This window comes from Phaethon aethereus (assembly GCF_964289735.1).
Source record: "Phaethon aethereus genome assembly, chromosome: 18".
NCBI classification, from domain to species: Eukaryota; Metazoa; Chordata; class Aves; order Phaethontiformes; family Phaethontidae; genus Phaethon; species Phaethon aethereus.
In genome coordinates, this window is record NC_138594.1 from 13,086,959 (window position 1) to 13,109,019 (window position 22,061).

The 22,061-nt window shown below is 67.4% G+C and overlaps 4 protein-coding genes across 8 annotated transcripts; 3 read left to right on the forward strand and 1 right to left on the reverse strand.

Annotated features, from left to right (window-relative positions):
- Positions 1-369: 369 nt before the first annotated feature.
- LOC309411616 (uncharacterized protein) lies at positions 370-1,080 on the forward strand (the record flags this gene model as incomplete). The annotated part of the gene is made up of 3 exons (XM_082008287.1): positions 370-463; positions 669-798; positions 879-1,080. 3 exons carry the CDS (start codon positions 370-372, stop codon positions 1,078-1,080), a joined length of 426 nt encoding a protein of 141 aa, XP_081864413.1.
- A 738-nt stretch (positions 1,081-1,818) lies between these two features.
- On the forward strand, positions 1,819-10,690 carry FAAP100 (FA core complex associated protein 100). Its single transcript, XM_082008366.1, has 9 exons — positions 1,819-2,073; positions 3,041-3,159; positions 3,472-4,436; positions 5,616-5,766; positions 6,476-7,266; positions 7,664-7,800; positions 9,108-9,224; positions 9,712-9,798; positions 9,938-10,690. Exons 1-9 carry the CDS (start codon positions 1,909-1,911, stop codon positions 10,061-10,063), a joined length of 2,658 nt encoding a protein of 885 aa, XP_081864492.1. The 5' UTR covers positions 1,819-1,908; the 3' UTR covers positions 10,064-10,690.
- A 522-nt stretch (positions 10,691-11,212) lies between these two features.
- Positions 11,213-14,284, reverse strand: FSCN2 (fascin actin-bundling protein 2, retinal). The gene is made up of 5 exons (XM_082008002.1): positions 13,363-14,284; positions 12,061-12,217; positions 11,831-11,952; positions 11,584-11,751; positions 11,213-11,495 (listed from the first exon to the last, which is right to left on the reverse strand). The coding sequence occupies exons 1-5, from the start codon at positions 14,183-14,185 to the stop codon at positions 11,290-11,292; spliced, it is 1,476 nt and encodes a 491-aa protein (XP_081864128.1). The 5' UTR covers positions 14,186-14,284; the 3' UTR covers positions 11,213-11,289.
- A 4,122-nt stretch (positions 14,285-18,406) lies between these two features.
- Positions 18,407-21,048, forward strand: ACTG1 (actin gamma 1). Of its 5 annotated transcripts, none has more exons than XM_082008105.1 (5): positions 18,407-18,649; positions 18,733-18,972; positions 19,294-19,732; positions 19,860-20,041; positions 20,125-21,048. In XM_082008105.1, the coding sequence occupies exons 1-5, from the start codon at positions 18,527-18,529 to the stop codon at positions 20,266-20,268; spliced, it is 1,128 nt and encodes a 375-aa protein (XP_081864231.1). In that variant the 5' UTR covers positions 18,407-18,526; the 3' UTR covers positions 20,269-21,048. The 5 variants fall into 5 exon arrangements, with proteins under 5 accessions (XP_081864231.1, XP_081864235.1, XP_081864233.1 ...); XM_082008109.1 differs by having other exon boundaries at positions 19,294-19,540; XM_082008107.1 differs by having other exon boundaries at positions 18,733-18,861.
- The last annotated feature ends 1,013 nt before the right edge of the window (positions 21,049-22,061 follow it).

Sequence of the window (22,061 nt, forward strand, 5' to 3'; positions counted from 1 at the left end):
CTGGGCACGCGGTGCCCCATCCCCTGCCCACGGCTCCGCTGTGGCCGGACAGTCTGTTTGCAATCAGCGGCAGAGCCGCGTGCGGCCGGGCCCCACGCCAGACCAGCGCATTGAAAAGGGAAGGCGGGAGCCGCACAGAGCCAGAGCCGGGGGAGCCGAGCCTGGGGAGCCGAGCCTGGCGAGCAGCCGCCTCATCCGCGCCGGCCGGGACCTTGGCGCAGGTAGGAGGCAGAGGGGGTCCGATGGGGCCAGGCCCTCAGGGACGTGACACTCCATGGCCATCCTGCGGTGCCCCAGCTCCCTCCTGCCCATGGCCGGGAGCTGGCCAGGGCCAGGACCCTTCTCACTGTGTGGTCCCACGGCAGCGCCATGTCGCGACTTCTCCCCTTCCTGCTCCTGGCGGCTCTGGGCTGCGCCGCCAAGCTGAAGCGGCGGCCAGCGGCATGGGACAACGGAGCAGACGGTAACCCCACGCCTCGGGACCCCCTCCCTGTCAGGCAGGGGCTGCCAGCGCTCGGGTACAGGCAGGGCCAGAGTTTCCCTGCCTGACAGCAGGCAGCTGCCCCAGCTGTGATGCCAGAGGGGCACTGGGGCGGGGGTCTGACCCACGGCTGGGGTCCTGGGCCCGCTCGGGGTCCTGGCCAGCCCACCCCCTCCGGTCCCCACAGCCGAGAGGGCGCCGGTGAAGGGCTGCGCCAACCTGACACTGGTCCTGGACAACTGGAAGTTCGCCATCACCTCCCAGATGAGGAACCTGCTGCTCTTCGACCACCAGACCGTGCTGCCAGACTACGGGAGGTGAGGGCCCGCGGGGAGCAGCGCTGCCCCCCCGAGGGGGCGGCAGGAATCCCACGCCCTCACCCCTCTCCCACACGCAGGATTAGGTCGCTGTCGGGAGCCCTGGACGATCTGTACCGGGACTTCAGCGCTCTGAAGGCGCAGCTGGGGCGGCTGTCGGCGCGCTTCGCCGAGGTGGAGGCCTTCGTGGACCAGCTCAGCCGGGCCCGCGGTCCCGGAGCCGCCCCCCGCCGCCGGGGGCTGCCCCAGCCCGCCCGCAGCCCCCCCGCCGCCCCGCAGTAGCGGCCCCGGGGCACAGCATCAGTTTCGGGGCCTCAGCCGAGCTGGGGCGGGGGGGCCATCCCGGCGGCTGAGTCCGCCCGCACCCACAGGGCAGCGGGGGGAGCGTCCGTGGGTCAGGCCCGTGCTGTGGGGCGGGCCTCCGGCCCCCGTTCGCCATTAATAAAGCCGCTGCCGCCAGCATCGCCTCGCTCCCCTCTGTGCCCCGAGCCAGGGGCTTCACACCCTCCCGATACCGACCCCGCAGGGCGCCGGCCCCTAGGCCCGCCCATCGCAGCTTTACGGCCTGTCGCAAACTCCCCGCCCATTGCGGCGGCCGCCGCGCAGCCGTAAAGCGGAGCCGCCCGCGCCCCCCGCCCGGTACCCGCAGCCCCACCGGGAGGAGAGGGGGGGGCTGGGGGGAGGAGAGCGGCAGCGGGCGAGGCCTGTGGGAGGGAGGCGGGCGGAGCTGGTGTGGCGGAGGTGTGGGGCGGGATAGGGGGCTGGGGGGCGGGTCTGGGGTCTGTGGGGCTGAGGACGGGGGGGCCTGGGATGGGGGATTGGGGGACTGGGGGTGATGCTGAGCTGTGGCTGGTAGAGGCTGGGGGTCTAGGCCTGCCGTAGCGGAGAGCATGGGTCTGGGCCTGCGGTTTGGATGGCTGTGGGGCTGGGTCACCGCACCTGGGTTGTCAGTGGCCCTGGGGGGGGGTGGCCGGGCTCAGCCTGTGCCCAGGGTGCTCACGGAGGGGCCCCTTCCCATCCCCCTCGGTGCCCGCTGGAGCGCGGGTGACCCTTCCAGCGCTGACCCCCATCCCCGCACCCCCAGGCTGGCACCGCGCCCCCCCCGGCACCATGGCGCACGTGGGCCACAGGGTGGACTACCTGGCTGGCTTCTGCTGCCCGGTGGGGGGGCTGGTGGCCGGCAAGCCCCGGGTGCTGTGCCACGAGAACGAGATCTACCTCTCCAACGGCAGCGAGTTCGTCTACATCTATGACCAGGAGGGAAAGGTGCTGAAGGTGAGTGGCCTGGCTGGGCAGGGGGCTTCGTCCCACGTCCCTTGTGCCGGGAGGGTGCTCTGGGGCCTGTGTCCCCTGGGGCTGGCATCCCGGGACTGGGCAAAAGCGGCGGGGACAGCAGTCGTGTCCCTGGCGGCCCAGCCTGGGGTCAGAGTCCTTCCTGGGGCTCCTCCATCTGGGTCCCCCATCCACAACTGGACTCCGTGAGCAGCGCCAGGCCCCCTTACAGAGCTCCGAGACCCCTTTTGGGACTGGGGAGTGCTGCCGTCTGGCCCCTCTCCCAAACATGCGAGGCAAACGTTTAATTAAACTAGAAAGGCTTTTTTCCTCCCCGAGCAAAGTCAGGTCTTCTTCATTTCCCATCTACAAAGGGTTTCGCTATTGTCTTTGCTGTGACTAACAGCAGTCGTCATGTTGAGTTATCCACGGCTTCTTTTTTTAATTTGTTCTTATTATCATTTCTAAGAAAGCCATCCCTGTAATATCAGGATTTGCCTCCTACACTGCGCTCCTTCTCAGGAAAGTAGATCATGTACTGGCTTTCTGATCGCTATTTTCCTTCCCCTCAGGGAGCGTGAGTGACGGGCTGCCTTGTTACCTGCAGCCCCTCTCCCGATCCCCTGCCGCTTTTCACCGAGGGCGGCTGCCCCTCTCCTGGGGAAGCCCAGCTGGGTCCGTGAGCTGCAGTGCTGCCCAGGGATAGATTTATTCCTGGAAATTGCTTATAATCTGCATTTGCAGGAAATAACCGCTTTAATTTGCAGTTGTATTGGGGTTGCCCAGGAGGAGGCACTGCTCAGCGAGCAGTTTCTTTCTTTACCTCATGTGGGTGAGCAGGGCTCTGCCCGGCCTGGCAGCATGGGCACCGTGGCTCCCTCAGCACTTGTGCCTGCGCCGAGCAGCCCCTTCCCACCCCCCACTCCGGGTGCCATAGGAAGGTGACGTTTCTTTCTGCTTTTCCACCCAGGCTGTGTACCGGTGTCCTGACCAGGTGTGGCACGTGGAGCTGCTGCCCCAGCCCCGGCAGCTCTACATCCTCTGTGCCCACAGCGGCATTTACTGCGTCTCCCTGGACCAGCAGAGCAGGTGAGCTGGCCGCCACCCCCAGGGGCATGAGCCAGCCCCGTGCTGTTAGCCTGGGAGTCCCGGGGCTCCTTCTTGCGGCTGGGTGATGCATTGGGCTTCCACCACTGCCCTCTCCCTGCCCGTCCTCCCGCAGGCATGGGGAGCGTTACGCGGTTTGAAGCTCTGGCTCTCTCCAAATTGCCACTCTTGCAGCAGATGCTAAAAGCTGGGCTGCGGGGAGCTTGTTTCTGAGGGCCGGGGTTAGAGGCAGCCAAGGGAAGAGCTGGCTTCGCCCCATGGCTTGGCTGAGAGCTCTTCCCTGTTTGCTTGAAGGTTAATGGAGCAGACGGATAGCGACGGCCAAGAAGGCAATTGCCCTTCCGGCGTCTTCCCTGTGGACTCGGATGCCTGCATCTTCCCAGACTCCAGCCTGTGCATGTTCACTCTGCTCAACAGCTTCGTCATCACCTTGTCCCAGGCTCACGGCAAATGGTGGATGAAACTGCACGAGCTTCCGCGCCCCGAGCAGGAAAGTCCCCCATACCGGCAGGTCAGCGAGGTGGGCTTCTGCCCCGGCCCCCAGCCCGGGGACGAGGGGGACAGCCCGCCGTCCCGCTTCCTGCCTGTCCTGTGCTGCGCCTCCTCCCCAGGCACCATGGGGTCCGGGGAGGGGCTGTGGTGCTCAGGGGGCTTCGTGCTGGAAGAGCCCCTCTTCAGCCTGCTCTTTGGGATCGACGCTGCCATGCTGGAGTCTCCTATGATCCTCTGCGGCTTCCCAGATGGACAGCTCTGCTCTGTGCCTCTGAAGGCCCTCAGCTCTTCGCCGGCTGTCGATGGCTGCCACGACGTTTCGAACCAAGATCCCCCCATAAAGATTCTCCATCATTTGGAAGAGCCCATTGTCTTCATCGGGGCCTTGAGAACGGAGCAGAGGGCGGCGGAGGATGCTGAGGATGAGCAGCTCTTCGGAGACACTGGCTGTGATTGCGTGGTGGCTGTGGGCCACTACGGGAAGATGGTGGCCGTGAAGGCGGATCAGAGGGAGGAGGCGACAGTGCCGGAGCTCAGGGAGTACTACTTGCGTGGGCCCATTCTTTGTGCCGCCTGCGGCAGCGGCAGCCGAATGTATTACAGCACGCACTCGGACATCTCCGCCGTCGACCTGGACTGGGTCGGCGATTCCTCCGACCCCGAGGACGCGGAGAGCTGCACTGGCGTCCTGCCTCCCGTCCTGTCTCCAGCCAGTTTAAGTATCTGTAGCGTTGTGGCTCTTTCCTTGTCTTCTCGGGCGTCAGAAGGTACTACCAGCAGCGGGGTGTGCGCTGGGTCTTGGGGTGGAGCGGGGCAGGATAGCTGCCTATTCCAGCCCGTACGTCTCCACCCCTCCTTACAGTCCAGATCGGGCTCCATCCTCATCTGTTCTTTTTGACTCCCCTCGTTTGTAAGTCGTTTCTGTCGAGCATGCCGACTCGGGCCGAACGCAAGGCGTGCTGGCAGCTCCGGCTCTTCCCCGCCTGTTCGCGGTTCCTCTCTGCTCGGCGTCGCAGGAGGCAGATGGTCTGCACAGGTTCCGCGGGGGGCTGGCACCAGCCCTGCTGGCCCCCTTGGGCTCCCCGCATGGAGGGCAGCCTGTGGGGAGCCCTGAGCGAGCTGGGATGAGGCTCGCTCCAGAAAGGGGGTTTCGGGCATGCTCTCTCTCCGGGGACTGGAGCCTGCACACGCCACGCTTTCCAGCCCCGCAGCTTGGGTGCTGACAGCCCCCTCCCCACCCAGCGAGGGCAGCGTGCGGTGCCTGACCACGGCCTGGGCACACTGCAAGGTGTGGTGCTCATCCTCGGCCCCTGCCTTGGCAGCGGAGGAAGGGAGCAGAGTGCCTAAACAGGGGGAAAACGTCTCGTAGCCAAAGCCGAGCCTGTTGCATGGGGCAACACGAGGAGAAAATGGGGCCAGAACCGGCAGGCGAGCGAGGAGACGCTCCTGGGGCACCCAGGCGAGAGCAAGGCAGGCAGCCCTGCCCACACCAGACCCCGCTTGCTGCCCACAGAGCTGCATGTGTCTCGCCGATGGGGACCCCGCATGGCAGCACTGGCTCCTAGGGCGCTGCAGCCCCCCCAGCCCCTCTCCCAGCTGCTGCAGGCCTTGGCTTGGGGGCGGCAGCTCCGGGAAGCATGGCTGGGGCGGCGGGGCTGTCAGTGAGCAGGAGCCGCGGGCCCGGGAGCGGGGGGGTTTGCATTTCCCTTCAATGGGGCAGCCCCTTCCTGGGGAGCTGCGCACAAGGTGGGTGTGCTGTCGTGGTCTGTGTCCTCTCCTTGTAGATGGAAGCGATGCCTCTGGCTCCTGGTGTCTTGGAGCAGGCAGTGCCATCCTGTGCTCCCCAACCCCCTGCATCCAGCCCCAAGCTGTCAGGGAAGCCCCAGCTGCCTTCCCAGCCCCCCACCACCCCTTGTTGCCTGACCTGCCCCTGTCTCTGCCCGCAGGTGAATCGGAGCTGCTGGCCTTGTCTGCCAAAGGCCGCCTCATGACCTGCGGCTTATGCAGCCCCGAGGACGCTGACACGGGGCTAACGCCTGCCGAGGCCGGCCGGAGGATTAAGGAGCTGCTGTCCGGGATAGGCAACACCTCGGAGAGGTAAAGGGCTGCTGGGCGCTGCGTGCTCATGCTCTTACTGTGCGAGCTGCTGAGTTTATGGGCACCGAGCTGGGCTTTTGTGCATCGGCTGTGAGGTCTCCCTCAGTAACTGCTCCAATTTTTAGGTTGGTTCTGGAGTGCAAGACCCTGGCTGGGAAGTGCCCCTGACCTTGATAGTATAAAAATAGTGTTTAAGGGCAGCCAGCTCCGGCGCTGCGGGCGGGCTGGTGTTTACAGCCTCGGCGGCAGAAGGTGGGAGAGGCAGTGTGCCAGGCACTCCCAGACGCCCCGCCGCGCTTGCCAAGTCGGCGGTAACAGGCAGGGCAGGCATGTGCCTCCGGCCTCCGCGGCCGTCTGCGCATGGTGGGGGGGATGCAACTGAGTCCCCCTCCCTTCGCAGGGGGGATCCCGGGGTCTGGCTGACCGGAGCTGGTCCTCAGGGTCAGCTCAGTGGATGGGGCCTCGTGGGCAGAGCAGCCCTGCAGGCAGCGGGGATTGGGGGCTGCCTCGGAGAAAGAGCTGGGGAGTTCCTGGGGCAGCTCAGGGCACCGGGCTCATGCCAGGGGCTGCTTGGCTCGTCTGCCGCAGCGGCACAGCGCCCTTCGTGCAGCAGCCTTTGGCACTGGCCTCTGCCGCGCTCTTGGCACTGAGCCGGTGTCCTGGCCGCCATTCCTTGCCCTATTTCAGTGCTGACGCTTTGTCCTTGCAGAGTTTCCTTCCTGAAGAAGGCAGTGGACCAGAAGAACCGAGCCCTGGCCAGCCTGAACCAGGTGATGAACGTGAGCGCAGCTTTGCTGTCCAGCCAAGAAGGGCAGAAACCCATTGCTTGCACTGTCACTGCCAACTGGAGCTGCCTCCTGCTCCAAGACACCGTCACCATCTCCTGTTTGCTGGAGAACTGCAGCGAGTACAGCCTGGAGGAGGGCTGGACCCTCTGCGTCCAGCTCCTGGCCAGCCCCTGTGCCTTAGAGGAGGAGTCTGTGGATTCGGCCACCACCTTCACCTTCCCCATCGACCAGCTCCTCCCCGGGAACAAGAGGGAGCTGACGCTGCCCCTCGGCTCCGCTGCGGACACCAAGCTGGACCTGCCTCTGACCATATCCTGTGCCCTCTACTACAGTTTACGGGATATTTTGGGCAGCGGCTCTGACTCCTCTGAGGCCCTGGACGACCTCCTGCCAGATGACTCACCCATACTCTCCCCGGACAGAGAGGGGATCTGCCTGCCCCTCAGTGAATGCACCATTGACATGCTCCAGTGCCTCCGTTTCGAGAGCAGCCCCCCTGGGCCAGATGCCTCCTCGCAGGCAGCTGCCCCCCCTGCGCCCCCAGACCCTGTGGAGACCTTCCTCAAAGTATCCCGGGAGCAGGCTGAACCCAAGGGGGTGAAAGCTGGCGAGCTGCCGCACGCCCCGGGAGAGGGAGACCTGCCCCCCTCGGCGGCATCCATCAGGGTGTCCTCGGAGCTGCTGAAAAACGCACTGAAAACCTCTGGCTCAGGTGGGTCCCTGGAGAGGAGCATCCCAGGGGCTGCTGGGGTATCTCCTTGGGGAGCGGGGCTTGCGTCCCGGCTTGTGGCCATCCCAGGAGAGGCCGGGATGGCACTGTCACAGCTTGTGCGTGCACCTCAGGCGAGGAGGGCTGCATGACCCCGCGCAGTCACCAGCCCAGCGTGTGTCTGCTCGTGGGCTGGCACGTGGATGCGATGGCAGTTGCGTCACCCAACTCGGCTTGTCTCAGCAGGGAGGGGAACGGTCCCAGTGTCAGCCCTGGCCTCGCAGGGGCCTCGCAGGGGCTGCGCCAGGCATACGCCGCTCTGGCCTGAGCGGGGCTGCTGAGCCGCAGGGAGGGCGTTCATCGGCGTAACAAGCTCTGCTTTCTCTCCTTTTGTCCCCAGATGTCCCGCTGAGCTGTGCCACGCTGCGCTGGCTGCTGGCTGAGAACGCCGGGGCTGAGGCACTGAGCAGCGGGGAAGTGGCATCGGTGCGTGGTGCGGCGCCGGATGGAGGCGAAGTGCAGCTGCTTGTCCGAGAGGCAAGGAATGGGTTAGCCCTGCAGAGAAACTCCCCATGCCCCCATCCCACGAAGCCGGCTCTGTCCCGCAGCCCCTCTCTCATGCCAGGGAGCTGAGTGATGTATGGCCTTGCCATGCTGACCCCAGGCCGTCGTTTGCATGTCCAGATGCCTGGGAGCCTGCTGGCTGCGACGCTGTGGGACTGGGGCTTGTGTGCTGGGCTGGGTGGGCTGTGTTGCGGGTTCCCCTTCTCCCAACCCAGGACTTCCCAAAGGCTGTGGCCAATTCCCTCCCTCTCCTGATGGCTATGCATCCCCCAGATGTTCTCACTTCCCTGCCAGGCAGAGCAGCGGGGTGCTGCTGCGTCCCTGCACGGCAAACCAGCCTTTTGAGGACCAAGGCAGATGCCCCCTCCCCTCCCAGCAGCCCTTCACTGGCCCGCAGGAGCCCTGCAGGCCCTCTTTGCCACTGTCTTTCCACTGGAGTGGGGTGGCTCTTGCTCCTGGCCATTTCTCACCCACCCTGTCGCAGTAGCCTCGGATACTCGCCGTGCCCCGACCTGGTGTTGGGCTTGGTTGTGGGGAGAAACGGGCTTTCCCCGCTGGTTTGGCTGGCTGCGCTTGGCCAGCTCTGCAAAGCAAAGGGAAAACGTGGTTGGATTTGAGGTGTAAGTCTGATCTGCTGCAGCCGGTCCCCCTTTCATGTGAAAATCTCCCTCTAAGCGCAAAGGAGAAACACTAATAGCTGCCCAGCTCTCCTGCCGCGGCGGGTTGACCCTGTGCTGAGGGGCCCAGCCGCCTGCCTGCTGGCGATGACCTGGCTCAGGTTGAGTCACGCTTGAAAGCACTAATATTGCCAGGGTGATTAGTGACAACGTTAATTCTGCCTGGGCTAAGCCTGCCAGACTAAATGCGCTGGGGTGGCAGCCTGCGTCTCGTCAGGGAACGGGCAGCCACTTACCCCCAGCAGCACCGGGTGAGACCGGCGGCCGCTCTCCTGGCTGTGGTACCCGCCTCCGCTGCCGCTCCTGGTCGGGGCTGAAGGAGTGGGTGAGAGCTTGCCTGGGGCCTGATGGCCACCGGGACAGGGGCAAATGCCCCTCGGAGGGGCTGGGCAGGGGGCCTGATGCTGGGCTGGGCTAGCAGTGTCTCTGCTGTGTTTGCATGTATCAGGCTGGAGAGCAAATGGGTTGTGGGGTGTAGGGAGTAGGGACGGGGGAGGAGAGCCTCCTGGGGAGCACTGTGCCCCTGGGGAGGGGTCCTGGGGCTGCCCTCACCCCCTCCCCTGCCCGGCAATGGTTGCAGCGAGGATGTGCTCCCTGTCTCAGGTGGCCATGAACGACCTCAGCCCGGCGGGCCCCATACAGGCTGTGGAGATCCTGATGGAGAGCCCGTCCCTGGCCCACATGTGCAGGATGCACCACGCCGTCATCCGGCGCATCCAGGTATGCTCGGCCACTGCCGCGGGGCCGTGCCTTGGGGGGACCCTAAGCAAGCCAAAACCCCAGGGCCAAAGCCTGGGGGCACAGCCAGGCACTCTGGGAGGGTTTCTCTGGCACCACCGTGTGGCAGACCAGCCCGGCATGGGGGGCTGTCACGGACCCCACGCCCTTCCCAGACCCCGGCCTTGGCTCTGGGTGTTCAGGCCGTGGAGCCCCAGGAGGTGCCTCCCATCCGCCCCAGGAACGGGCTCTGCTCAGTTTGGCAGCTAAAACGGAGCAGGGCCCCTGCAGCACATGGGGACTGGCAGCCTTCCTGGAGACGCTTTGGTGCCGGCAAGTGTGGTGCCAGGCCTGGGGAAAGCAGGGCAGCGCGGTGCCAGGTGGAGACCAGCCTCCTGCCCGGTGCCGTGGTTGGGGCTCCCTGGTGCTGGGTGCTGCCGCAGCTGGCTCTCCCGGCACCCACCCCAGCAGGGCTCTCCGCTCCCTGCAGGCGCTGGTGCTGGAGCAGGCAGCGCAGGGCTCGGGGCCCCCCGACCTCCGCATGCAGTACCTGCGCCAGATCCAGGCCAACCACGAGGTGAGCTGCGAGCCCGTGCCGGGGACGGTGGGCACCCAGCGTGCCCCGGTCCCCTCCTCATGCGGTGCACGCTGATGGGGACCCCCCGCCGCAGCCCCGAGCCGAGGCGCACCTCTCAAGCTCCATCTCCCTTGCACAGATGCTGCTGAAGGAGGCGCAGACCCTGCGTGACCGGCCGCCCCTCGGCGAGGAGGGAGCCGCGACGGCAGAGAAGCTCCTGCACATCTACAGGCAGCTGCGCAACCCCAGCCTTGTTCTCCTGTGAGCAGTGGGGCGACCAGCGTGCCACGCGGGCCCCGAGCCCCGCCGGCCGGGGTGGGTGCCTGCCGGGCCAGCGGTGGGGAGAGACCCCCGCCAGAGGAGGAGCGGGCCCGGGCGGGAGGGCTGGTGGCGAGGGCAGGGAGGCCGCGGCGGTGGTCCGGGTGGGGGGTGTGTGTGTGTGCGTGTTTCGTGGTCGTGTTGTTGGCAACACCGGAGGGTCGTGGGGCTCCGGCAGCAGAGCAGGGGCTTCTGGGCTGGCCCGGCCCGGCGCTGCCGCCCCCCAGCCTGGCCACGCCAGCGGGCAGCCCCCGGAGCCGTGCTGTCTTGTGGATTGTTCTAGCCGTGGTAGTTTAGCGCTCTCCCGGCAGCCGCCACGCCGTGCCGGCTGTGGGCTGTGCCCCCGTGCCGCCTTGCCTTTCAGGATCAGGACAAACAGGGTGCTGTGCCAGGGTGCCCAGCGGGCACCTGCCCGGGGGAGCCCCATTTTCTGCTGGCAGGGGAGGGGGCTTGCCGCTCCCCCGTTGTTTCTATAAATGATCATGTATTTCCGTGGTGGTGCAGCGTGTTTGGGCCCAGTCCTTCCCTGCACCGCTCCACTGTCTGTAAACCTGTCTGCCATGAAAACGATCGTGCCACTCAGCACGTGCCCGTCTCTTTTCCTTTCTATCTCGGCCCCTCCAGCTCCTGGGGGGCTGCTGCCACCAGTACCCCTCCCCAGGCCCCCCCTACCACTCCACCAGGCTGGCAGAGGGTCCGTGAGCATCCCAGCGCCTCCGGGGCTGCCCGCTCCTGCTCACAGCGGGTTTGCTCCACCGAGCCCCTGGCCCCTGCAGCCACCGCCTGCAGCAGCCTGGGGGTCCCTGTGCCCCAGAGCTGTGGCGCGGCCGGGCTACCCCAGCGGGATCAGCCCTTTCCCCGGGGTGTGGGGGCTCCCATGGGGCAGCACTCTCCGTCCAGTGTTACAGGCCATGGGCTGGAGGGGACCCCTCGGGGCACAGGCCCCCCTGCCCTCAGGCACTGCGGGAGGCGAAGGAAGATGAGGCGCTGTCTCCGTGTGAGCCAAACTGACTTTAATGCCGCGAGCCGAGGCGGGTCGGGGACACCGCTGCCGTGGATGGTGCAACCGCCAGCACCGCACCGTCCTGTGCCTGGGGACGAGCTGGTGCCCCCGGCCAGCCTGGGAGCGGGGCAGGCTGGAGACGCCGCGGTGGGGAGCCGGGGCCAGGCGGGTCAGTACTCCCAGAGCGTGGCCCGCAGCACGGACTCGCTGTCAGCACGCAAGGTGCCGGCCGGGTCCCCGCGTAGGTACCGGCCGTTCTTCCCTTTGATGGCAACACGTCCCCGCTCCCGGAACTCGAAAAAGAAATCTTCGGAGAGGTCCCCGTCGCTGCACACCGACCCGCTGCTCGCCACGTACCAGAACTTGCCTCCCTGGCCTGTGGAGGGTCCCCGGAGCCGTCAGCAGGGTCCAGCCTGACCCCCGGCAGCCCCCTGCCCTGGTAGCCCCCCCACCTCGCTGCCCACCTCGAATCTGGTAGGCACCATCGCTGAAGCTGATGTGGAAGACGTCGTAGACAGAGCGGTTGGAGTCGAGCAGGTTGGAGCCGCGGTGGTAGCAGACAAAGCCGTGCTCGCCCCGCAGCACCAGCATCGGGCGGTTAATCAGCTTTAGGGTGAACTCCTCGTCCTCCCCTACACAGGACCCTGGCCCTGAGCACCACGGAGTGTGGAGGGGTGAAGCCAGGACCCCCCGCCTGCCCCTGGCACTTACCCACGGCATCGCTGACAGCCGCCAGCTGCCCGTTCCTCTTGGTGCAGACATACCGGCCATTGCTGGCACGCAGGGCCACCCGCCGCCCGCGCCACTCGATGTCAAACATGGTGTTGGCAGCGCTGGCGGTGGAGGGAGAGTGTGAGCCGGGGCAGCCTGCATCCTCCCCCCTTGCAGACCGCAATCCCTTGCCCCCCTGGAGCCCCACGCCGCGGCACAGCCACACTCACACTTCAGTGGCCACAGCCTGGATGCCCCCATGGGCCACAAGGGTCCAGTAGCTGCCGGTGTTGGTGTGCAGGCTGCACTTGTTGGTGTCGCGGTCGATCTGGAGTTGGAAGGTCTCGTGGTTCAGCTCCTCGTCCTGGTTTGCCGAGACGTTGACGCCTGCGGGCAGGAGCGGCCGTCGGCACCGGCCCCACACCGGCCACATGCGCTGACGAGCCGCGGCTGCGCTCTCCCTTCCCCGGCCCCTCCCTGGCAGCGGTAAATCCTTCTGCGAACAATCGTGCTAATTGGGCTGGTTAATCTGATTGCTGCCATGTCCATCTGGTTAGCGCCGTGGCACACAAACCCCCTATTTATAGCCCGCCCGCCACCGTCACCCGGCTCTAAGCCGCTTGACACCGGGGCAGGCGCGTTCCCGGTGCCCACAGGCGTGGCAGGGCGGCCGGGGGTGCGGCACAGCCACCGCTGCCCAGGCCATGGGGGGCCCTCGGGGACCCCTGCGGGCTCCGGAGGCCGTGGTCCCATCCGAGGGGGTCCGGCTGCAGGCACGGCTCTGCCCAGCCCCTCCTGCCTGCCCCGCGCTGCCAGGCTCAGCGCCGCGCCGGGGGAGGGCACGAGCTGCGTGTGCCACCACACGCGCGTACCCCCGCGGCTGTGCCGAGCCCTGCGTGCATGCGGCACCGCAGAGAGCCTGGTGCCTGCCCGCGGCGCTGAGCTGAGCTTTACACGTATGTGCAGGCGTGCAGCGCTGCAGAGCCGTGCACACGCAAACACGCGTACGCACACCGTGCCGGGAAGAGCCCTGCACACGTGTGCACACATGGGCTGCTCAGAGCTGTGCACACGTGTGTGCGCGCATGCAGCATCGTTCATGCACGAACACGCACGGGCTGTACACGCTGATGCACGTGCCCGCAGGCGCTGCACGGAGCCCTGCTCACACACACACACGCAGACACACACACCCCCCATAGGCACCCACGGAGCCCCGCACACACACACGCACACCCCTATAGGCACCCGCGGAGCCCTGCACCACCCCACTGCTGCTCGCACCCCGGCCCCACTGCCCGCAGCCCCCCCCAGGCAGGCAGGGCCCCCCATGCCCCTCTCCTGGGCAGGGTCTGGGCACCCCGCGCCCGCAGCCTCCCCAGGCCAGCAGCAGGGCTGGGGTCACCCGTGTCCCCGGGGAGCGGCGTGGGACGCTGCCCCAGCCAGGGGCAGCACTACAGGGTTGTTATTGTAGGGTCTCCTCCCGTGGCGGGGGGGTCCCCGGGGTGCAGCGGGGTGCAGGCAGCCCTTACCCTGCCGGATGGAGACGTATCTGCCGTTGGCCGCCGTGAAGACCACCTGGGGGTGGCTCTCCTCCAGGTCGAAGAGTTCGTCTTTGCCCGGCTTGGAGCTGCGGCCGGACTTGAGAGTGCCGGTGGGCCCTGTGGGCGCCAGGTACTTGCCGTCGCAGTCCTTGAAAGCCAGCTTGCCCGCCTTGAACTCGAGGGTGTATCCGGTGCGGGCGCCGGGCTCGGGCACCAGCGTGCCGTCGCAGCGCAGGTAGCGCTCGTCGGCGGTGCGCAGGCTGTACTTCTTGTCCTGGAAGCAGAGGGTGATGAGGGCGTCCACCCCCCAGGGCAGGTTGCTGTCGGTGGCGATCTCGTCCTCGTGGGCGCTGAGGTGGGCGTAGCGGCGGCGGCTGACGCTCAGCAGGTTGGCCTGGGGGTGCATGGCCAAGTGCACGGTCCAGAGCTCGCCCTCCGTCACGCTGGGGGCGAAGCAGGAGAGCCGATCCTCCCGGCCCCCGAAGAAACGCCGGTGCGGGGCCGACTGCAGCGCCCAGCGCCCGTCCGACTGGGTGATGATGCTGAAGCGTTCATCCCAGCCCGGCTGCTCGGCCTCGCACCGCACCTTCCCGTCCTTGTCGGCACCCAGGTACCGGCCCAGGTGGCTCTTGAGGAAGACGACGGAGCTGTCGGCTTCATCCTGCTCCAGCGTCCAGATCTGCTTGCGCTTCAGGCTGAGCGCCGAAGCGTTCACCTTGTAGCCGAAGCTCTCGGCCGTCAGGTACCGGCTCTCACAGTTGATCAGCCCAAACTGGATCTTCAGGACCTGGTGGATCCCATTTGTTGGCATCTTCTGCCGGCACGGGGTGGCCCCCGGGGGGCCGGCGGGGGCTCCCCGGCCCTGCGGAGCCCAGGCGTCGCGGCGGGGCTGGCCAGCTGCACCCGCGGGGACGTCTGCGCTGCCCCGGTGCTGCTGCCGCACTGGCCCCACGGGGCGGCTGGGCACGGCGCGGCACGGCGCAGCGTGGCGGGGGGGGGCGCCGGGGGTGGGCCGCGGCCCGTTTAATTAGCCACAGGTAGGATTACAAAGCCTGGCCAGATTGCGGCAGGCACCGGGGTGGCCGTAACCTACAGCAGGGCTTTCACCGAGACCCTGGGTGAGGGGCCACCGCGGCAGCCCCCAGCCGGCTCCTCAGGCTGTGCGGCCACGCCAGCATCCGTCAGCGTGGCTTCAGCTCTTGCCCGTCCTGCCACGGAGCCGCGGGTGGAAAACTTGGGTGGGAACCCGATCCGGGCGCAGGCCGGAGTATCCGTTCCCGGCGGGCTAAGGTTACCGGCCCCTCTGATTCAGCAGCAGGTCACCTCCAGCCGCGCCGCCTCCCGGCCAGCCCCTAAGCGCCTTACCAATTAGCCAGGCATTTTGATTAGTTTAAACCTTTTATCCTGCTTTGGGGCTCTTGGCCTCCATCTGTCCTGTGGCCCCAAATCCCTCCTGCAGCTGTGGATCGGGGTCACGGCCGCCCACCCACCCTGGCCCACTGGGGCAGGCACAGCCGCCGGGACCCCTGGCCTCAGCCACGCTCCACCGCAGGGACCTGGGGACAGGCAGGGACGGGCTCTGCCTGCGCTGGCACCGGAGCCTGCCACCGCCTGCACCCCAAAGCACTCAGAACACCCCGTGCCAGCCCCTGCACCGGGGACCGCCCGTGCACCGGTGATGCCGCCGTGCCGCTGCAAGGCCCCGGCCACGATGGCTCCCGCTGCCGCCTTTTCCCCGGCCCCACAGCTCCGGTGTCAGCGTGTGGCGCCCAGTTATTGTTCCCGAAAATAGGTCCTGGGGATTGGTTGCCTCATGACTTTTTCATGGCCGGACTCTCTCTTACGGCACCGGGGGGGTGCCATGGCCCCCCAGCGCTGCGTTACTCGAGCCGCAGCGGCACTGCCTGGCGCGGTGTAACTGACCCCTGCCGAAACAGATACGGGTCAGCTTTCGGGGGGGGGTAAGTGGGTCAGGGTCCTGGAGGGGCCGGAGGGGATGTGAGCTCCCCACCGGCAGTGCCAGCTCTGGCCGGGTGCTCACCCGCACCTGCCTGGCACAAGCAGCCGGGAGCTGCATTTATACGTGCCGGCCCCCCCCGGCGGGGGTCAGGTTCCCATCGGGGGGGCCCGCCTGGGCCCTGCCCCATATCTGCAGCCTGTCCCTGCATCCCCCTGGCCTGGGAACAGCCAGACCCCTCCCCACACCACTCCCAGCCCTGCTTCCCGGTGGGGTGGCTGCTGAGACCCAACCGACTTGTGACAGCTCCTCCTGCATGGGCATTGCAGGGGGCCGGGGGGATCCGGGGGGGCTGGGGGGCCCCACCCCAGGTTCGATCCAACACCCTGCCCCAGGAGGGATGGGGGGTGGTCCTGGCCCCTGTGTGGGGCGGGGGCTCAGGACACGGCGGGGATCAGGAGGGGGGTCGGGGTGCTGGGTGGCGGTGCCCGGTCCCTGCGGCCCCCACCCCATCACACCCCCCCGCCAACACCCGGCCGTCCCCATGGCGACGGGAGGGGTGACTGTGCGTCACTATGGCGACGGAGGCTGCGCACAAGGCGGGGGGGGCACACCCGCATCACCGCGGCGACGGGCAGCGGGGCGGGGCGCCTTCCTCCTCCTCCCCCGCCCCCGGGCGAAGGTCCCGGCGGCGGCGCGGGGCGGTGTCGGGGCCGGGCGTCCCCGTGCCACCGCCGCGATCGCTCCTAATACGGCCGGGACGCGCTGCCTGCGCCCGCCCTGCCCGGCCTTACTCACCGGGCGCCGGGGCTGCCTTGTTTGGGCAGGAGGAAGCGCCGGGACCCGGCCCCGCCCCGGCCCCCCCGGTATCGCCTCGTCCCGCGGGATCCGTCCCCGCAGCGTCGCATTCGTCCCCCGGTGTCTCCTGACAGGGAGCGCCCCCCCCCGCGCGTGTCCGTGGCCCCGGGTGGGTCCTGAGTCACGGGCAGGGGCCGCTGACGCCGGGGATCCCCCCGCTGGGCACCCGCCTGGGGGTCCTGCTGGTCCCTGCAACCCGGGCTGGGGAGCAGCGGGATGTAGTGGCCACCACCTGCGCAGCCCCCCAGAGCCAGATGCCCAGCCCGGGGTGCTGGTGCCCACCCGGCCACCAGCCCCGGCCCTGGGTGGCCCACGGGGATGCTGGGCCAGGCCAGCTGCTCGGTGCCAGCGCGGGGACGCGAGACCCCTTGAGCTGTGCTGGGGCCTGTGCAGGACCCCCCTACCTCTGCCACCACCCCCAGCCCTGCACCCCAGCACCCCCGCTGCGCCGCCCATCCAGGCTCGGCTGCGGGCTGCACCGGGGCCTGCCGGGGAAGGCCTGAGTACATGGCGCTTCGTCCCTGAGTGGTGCTGGAAATCCCTTGGGAGATGGTGAACTTCCACTGCCGGCTGCTCCGGGCACAGCGGCGGGTGACGGCAAGGCCGGCAGCTGCCACATCCACATGCCCAACTGGCGCAGAGGGGCTGGGGCCGCGGGAGCCACAGCAGGCGCGTGGGCTGCCGGCACGGCACGTGGGTCTCTGGCCATAGCACGTGGCTGTCTGACATGGTGCGTGGCTATCCGGCACAGTGCGCTGGTGCAAGCCATGCCCACGGCACCCAGCAGCAGCGTGGGGCACGCAGCCCACGGCACCGCCTGACGAAGCTGGGGGGCTCAGACACGAGGACGGCCGCAGGCTGTCGTGGGGCTGCCGGGGGAGATGCTCTGGGTGGGGTGGTGCAGCAGGGTGCCCATGGGGGTGACCATCCGCAGGCAGGGTGCCGTCCGTGGGGTGTCGGCACCATCAGCGGGTGCACGGCAGCGCTGGAGTTGAGGCAGAGCTTTTTGGGGCGCCCAGCGCTGGCTGTGCGGTGCTGCGGGTGGGCCGGCACTGCTGGGGTGCGTGCGGCTGCCTACGGGGTGCTGCCTGCACGGCCTGCCTGTGGGTGCTGGCAGAAGTGCAGGTGGTCAGAGTGCTTATAGCTGTGGGACACAGATGCCGGTGCCCAGCGCATGACCTATAGGATACATGGGGGCCCCTCTGGGGGCGCGGCGCTGCCGGGGGCATGCGGGGCTCCGGGGGAAGCACTGCCAGGCCCTGGGGCACGCGGCGCTGCGCGAGGGCCGGGCGCTGCCGCCGGCGGGGCGCCGGGCACCGGGGGTGCGGAGCCCCGGGGGGCGCCCGGCGCTGCCGGTGGGGTGCAGGTGCAGCGGGCGGGGGTGCAGGTGCTGCCCGGGGGGTGCCCGGCGCTGCACGGGGGTACCGGGTGCCGTGGGTGGGGTGCGCCTGCTGCCCGACGGTTGCACGTGCTGCCTGAGGCTGTGCACGTGCTGCCCGGGGGGTGCCCGGGGTGGAGGGGGGGGGCGCGGTGCCACCTTCGGGGTGCGGGGCCGGGCCCGGCGAGGCTCGTCGCTACCAGAGGGGAAGCGGACGCCACCCGGGGGTTGCCCGGTGCTCGGCGCGGGGGGGAGGCCCGGCGCTGCCGGGGGTGCTGCCGGGCGGCGCGCCCGGGGGTCGCCGCCGGGACCGGGGGTCGCCGCCACCGCCCCCCCCCCCTTCGCCCCATGCAGGTTCCGGGGTGCCATGGGGCGGGGGCAGCCCGGCAGCCGCCCCACGTGGCCGGGGCCGCGCCAACCAATGAGAACGCGTGATTCTGAAAGATCTCCATATATGGCGATGTTCTCGGCCGGGTGGGCGGGGCTGTCGCCCCCTGGGTATAAAAGCGCGGGGCTGGGAGCCGGACGCTCTCACTCAGCCGGCGGCAGCGGACCAGGCGGCACCGTCTCCCCAGCGCCGAGAGCAGCCTCCCCCTCACAGGTACTGGCACCGGCCCCGGGCCACCGGCGGCCGCGGGGCGTGGCCCGCGCCCCCGCCGCCCCCTTCCCATACGGCCCCTGGGGGGTGGCAGGCGCGGCCCGGGGTGGGCTCTGGCCGTGTCGTTGTCGTGTGTCCCGCGGTCCCCCCCACACCCCCCCCCCCCCGCCCTGCTGCAATGGTCTCGCCCGTTTGAACGGGCCTTGGGGGGCGGTGGAGGGGTGCGGCGCGATTGGCGGCGGAGGCGAGTGACGTCAGGGCGCGGGAGATTCAAACGCCCGGGGCGGGGGGGCCGGGCCCAGCGCGGCCTCCCGGGGTCGGTGCGCTGACCGGGCCGCCCCTCCGCCGCAGAACCTCCGCCATGGAAGAGGAGATCGCCGCCCTCGTCATCGACAACGGCTCCGGCATGTGCAAGGCCGGCTTCGCCGGGGACGACGCCCCCCGCGCCGTTTTCCCCTCCATCGTCGGCCGCCCCCGGCACCAGGTAGGCGGGTGGGAGGGAGGGAGCGGGGGGGGCGGGCCGGGGCGGTGCCGCCGCCGGGCGCTGACTCCCCCTTGGCTTCCCAGGGCGTGATGGTGGGCATGGGGCAGAAGGACAGCTACGTGGGGGACGAGGCCCAGAGCAAGCGGGGAATCCTCACCCTGAAGTACCCCATCGAGCACGGCATCGTCACCAACTGGGATGACATGGAGAAGATCTGGCACCACACCTTCTACAACGAGCTGCGCGTGGCTCCTGAGGAGCACCCCGTGCTGCTCACAGAGGCCCCCCTGAACCCCAAGGCCAACAGAGAGAAGATGACACAGGTACCCCTTGCTCGCCTGGTGGCCGCCCTTTACTCCATCTTATTCACAAATCTCCTCTTGTGATGGCATCTTAAACCTGAGTTTGTTTTTTTTTTTTTCTCTTCCGACATTTTCAGGGTTCTGTACTCCTGGCATTTCTTCCCTGACGTCTCAGGTTTCTTTCATTTGTGTTTCTGCCTGCATTCTTTGCTTTTTTCCTTCACACACTGTTTTGGGGTTGGTTTTTTTTTGCATGTCAGCATGCGTGCTCTAACATGGGTGTGAGTGACCCAGCTTGTCACTTGGTGCTAATTGATTTTTTTTTTTCTCTTTTCCTTGCAGATCATGTTTGAGACCTTCAACACCCCAGCCATGTACGTGGCCATCCAGGCTGTGCTGTCCCTGTACGCCTCTGGTCGTACCACTGGTATTGTTATGGACTCCGGGGACGGTGTCACCCACACTGTGCCCATCTACGAGGGTTATGCTCTGCCCCACGCCATCCTGCGCCTGGACTTGGCTGGCCGTGACCTGACAGACTACCTCATGAAGATCCTGACAGAAAGAGGCTACAGCTTCACCACCACAGCCGAAAGGGAAATCGTCCGCGACATAAAGGAAAAGCTGTGCTATGTTGCCCTGGACTTCGAGCAGGAGATGGCCACTGCGGCCTCCTCGTCCTCGCTGGAGAAGAGCTACGAGCTGCCCGATGGCCAGGTGATCACCATCGGCAATGAGAGGTTCAGGTGTCCAGAAGCTCTCTTCCAGCCCTCCTTCCTGGGTAGGTGCGGGCTGGGGCGCTGTACCCCCAGGGATTGCCCCCCATGGCGGGGAGGGGGTGTGGGGTTGGTGTGACCTGAACGAGGCGCTGCGTTGGGTGCTAACGAGCCTGCAACTCTTCTCCCCAGGCATGGAGTCCTGTGGCATTCATGAGACCACTTTCAACTCCATCATGAAGTGCGATGTTGACATCAGGAAGGACCTGTACGCCAACACAGTGCTGTCGGGAGGCACCACCATGTACCCCGGCATCGCCGACAGGATGCAGAAGGAGATCACTGCCCTGGCGCCCAGCACGATGAAGATCAAGGTAAGAGACTCTCTCTCCTGCTCCAGTGGGGGGGAGGCGGGGAAGGCCGGCCCACTGTGACGGCTGCTGCTCTCGTCTTGCAGATCATCGCCCCGCCTGAGCGCAAGTACTCGGTCTGGATCGGCGGCTCCATCCTGGCCTCGCTATCCACCTTCCAGCAGATGTGGATCAGCAAGCAGGAGTACGACGAGTCTGGCCCCTCCATCGTCCACCGTAAATGCTTCTAAACGGACTGCCGGCGGGCGCACCGCGCCTGCTGCACCAATTGTCTCACTTGTGTATGTTTGCCCAGGCAAATCTATACACCTCATGCTAGCCTCATAAAACTGGAATAAGCCTTCTTTCAAAAGAAACTTGCCCTTGGAAAGTCCGTACCCGATGTTAGACACATGTCAGCACTGGATGGTCGAGCTGTCACTCGATTCGACCTTGTTACTCGAGTTAACCGTTCCCTCGGTGTACGCCTGAGCGAAATACCCTGTACAGAGCTGCTCCCGCTGCGGTGCTGGCGCGGCACCAGGCCCCCGCGGCTCCCGCAGCTCGCGACACTGACAGTGGCCCGTCTCCCCGTGCCGGCAGCGGTGTGTACAGGGTATTTGGAGTCAGACTGGCCGTAGGCACATCCAGTGTGGAGTATTCCAGATTTCCTGTAGAGGCTGGTAGGAGTCCATCGAGAATTCACTTCTGTTGCTGCCGTTCTAGCAAGGTTGGGAAAACATATCGCGTCCGAGCCTTACGAACGAGTTCCTCCTCCTCCTCCCCACCCGCATCCCACTCGACATCACGGGGCTGAAGTTACTCAACTTTGAGTTGCTGAAACTTTGCATTTACACCTGTAAATTTACGCATCGTTTAATTTATGTCAGATTTTTGTACGTTGCCTTAATGTTCTCACATGACGGTAGGAAACCAAAATTTGTAAGTCATCCGAAAGTTGAGAAATTGTAACGCCCAACAACACATCATTGTGTAAGGAAAATAAAAAAGAAAAAAAGCGCTGCAGTAAACTTGCCCTGGGGCTGCGTGGCTTTGTCGGCGGTGGGCTGGGGGGAGCCCTGTTGTTTGGCTTAAAAACAGCTGTTTTAGGAGAAGTGCTGGGATTGGGACTGGGTGCTGCGCTGTCCCATGTGTGGGTCGGGTGCAGTTCTGCCCGTAGTGCTGGGCTGGTACCGCGAGGGGCTTCCCCCCCACCCCTGCTCGGGGCGTGGGGTGGGAGTCCCCCAGCGTGTGGGGCTGGCACCGCCTGGGGCCTGGGGAACCCCCTGGCTCTGCGCTCGGTGTGAACCTGCTGCATGGAGCGTGTCTGGGCCCGGAGCACTGCCCTCGCTTCCGTGGGGAGCGAGGAACCCCCTGACCCACTCGAGAACTTTGCCAGGCCTGCTGCCGGCACGCCAGGGCCGACGCGGGGTAATGGCGCTGCAGCCCCCCGGCTCCCACCCTTGGGCTGTGCGGCGCAGCCGGGCGCGGGCTGCCACGTCCTCCCGGTGCCGGGCCGGCTCTCTGCCGCAGGCCGGGCGCCTCCGCCCCCTTCCCCGGCACCCTCTGCCCAGCGCGGCCCCGGGGCCGCGGCACAGGCCTCCAGCCGGGCCCGTGCTCTTCCTCCCCTCCTCTTCACCGGGCACAGCCGGCCTGGCCCCAGGCACCCGGCGTCCGCCGCGGCCGGCTGTCGGGGTGGGGGGGATTTGCTCCAAGGGCACCGGGCCGGCGGCGGAGCCCCCGGGGTGGCCACGGTCTTGTGTGGCTCCACGTTTGCCTGCCCGCGCTCGGCGTCCCGGGGCGAGCGGGTGACCCTGGGCACGACGGGACGGCAGCACCCGCGAAGGGGCCGTGCGGCGGGGCCGGGGCGGATGTCACCGTGCCGCCAGGATGCGGCTCGCACGGCGCGGCACGGCGCGGTGAGCCGCCGGGTGCTGTGCGGGGTTCACGGCACCGCGTCGCGTGGTCGGGCCCCGGTGCCGCCTCCTGCCGCACCGGCCCGGGCGGCCCCGGACGTGTCGCACGGTGACGCCGGCGCCCGGCT

Coding starts and splice junctions, on each gene's coding strand:
- FAAP100 (XM_082008366.1), top strand. CDS start 1,909: ATGGCGCACGTGGGCCACAGGGTGGACTACCTGGCTGGCTTCTGCTGC. Junction 2,074..3,040: donor AGGAGGGAAAGGTGCTGAAG/GTGAGTGGCCTG, acceptor TTTTCCACCCAG/GCTGTGTACCGGTGTCCTGA. Junction 9,799..9,937: donor AGATCCAGGCCAACCACGAG/GTGAGCTGCGAG, acceptor TCCCTTGCACAG/ATGCTGCTGAAGGAGGCGCA.
- FSCN2 (XM_082008002.1), bottom strand. CDS start 14,185: ATGCCAACAAATGGGATCCACCAGGTCCTGAAGATCCAGTTTGGGCTG. Junction 12,218..13,362: donor ATACGTCTCCATCCGGCAGG/GTAAGGGCTGCC, acceptor TCCTGCCCGCAG/GCGTCAACGTCTCGGCAAAC. Junction 11,496..11,583: donor TGGTGCCTACCAGATTCGAG/GTGGGCAGCGAG, acceptor GACCCTCCACAG/GCCAGGGAGGCAAGTTCTGG.
- ACTG1 (XM_082008105.1), top strand. CDS start 18,527: ATGGAAGAGGAGATCGCCGCCCTCGTCATCGACAACGGCTCCGGCATG. Junction 18,973..19,293: donor ACAGAGAGAAGATGACACAG/GTACCCCTTGCT, acceptor TTTTCCTTGCAG/ATCATGTTTGAGACCTTCAA. Junction 20,042..20,124: donor CCAGCACGATGAAGATCAAG/GTAAGAGACTCT, acceptor CTCGTCTTGCAG/ATCATCGCCCCGCCTGAGCG.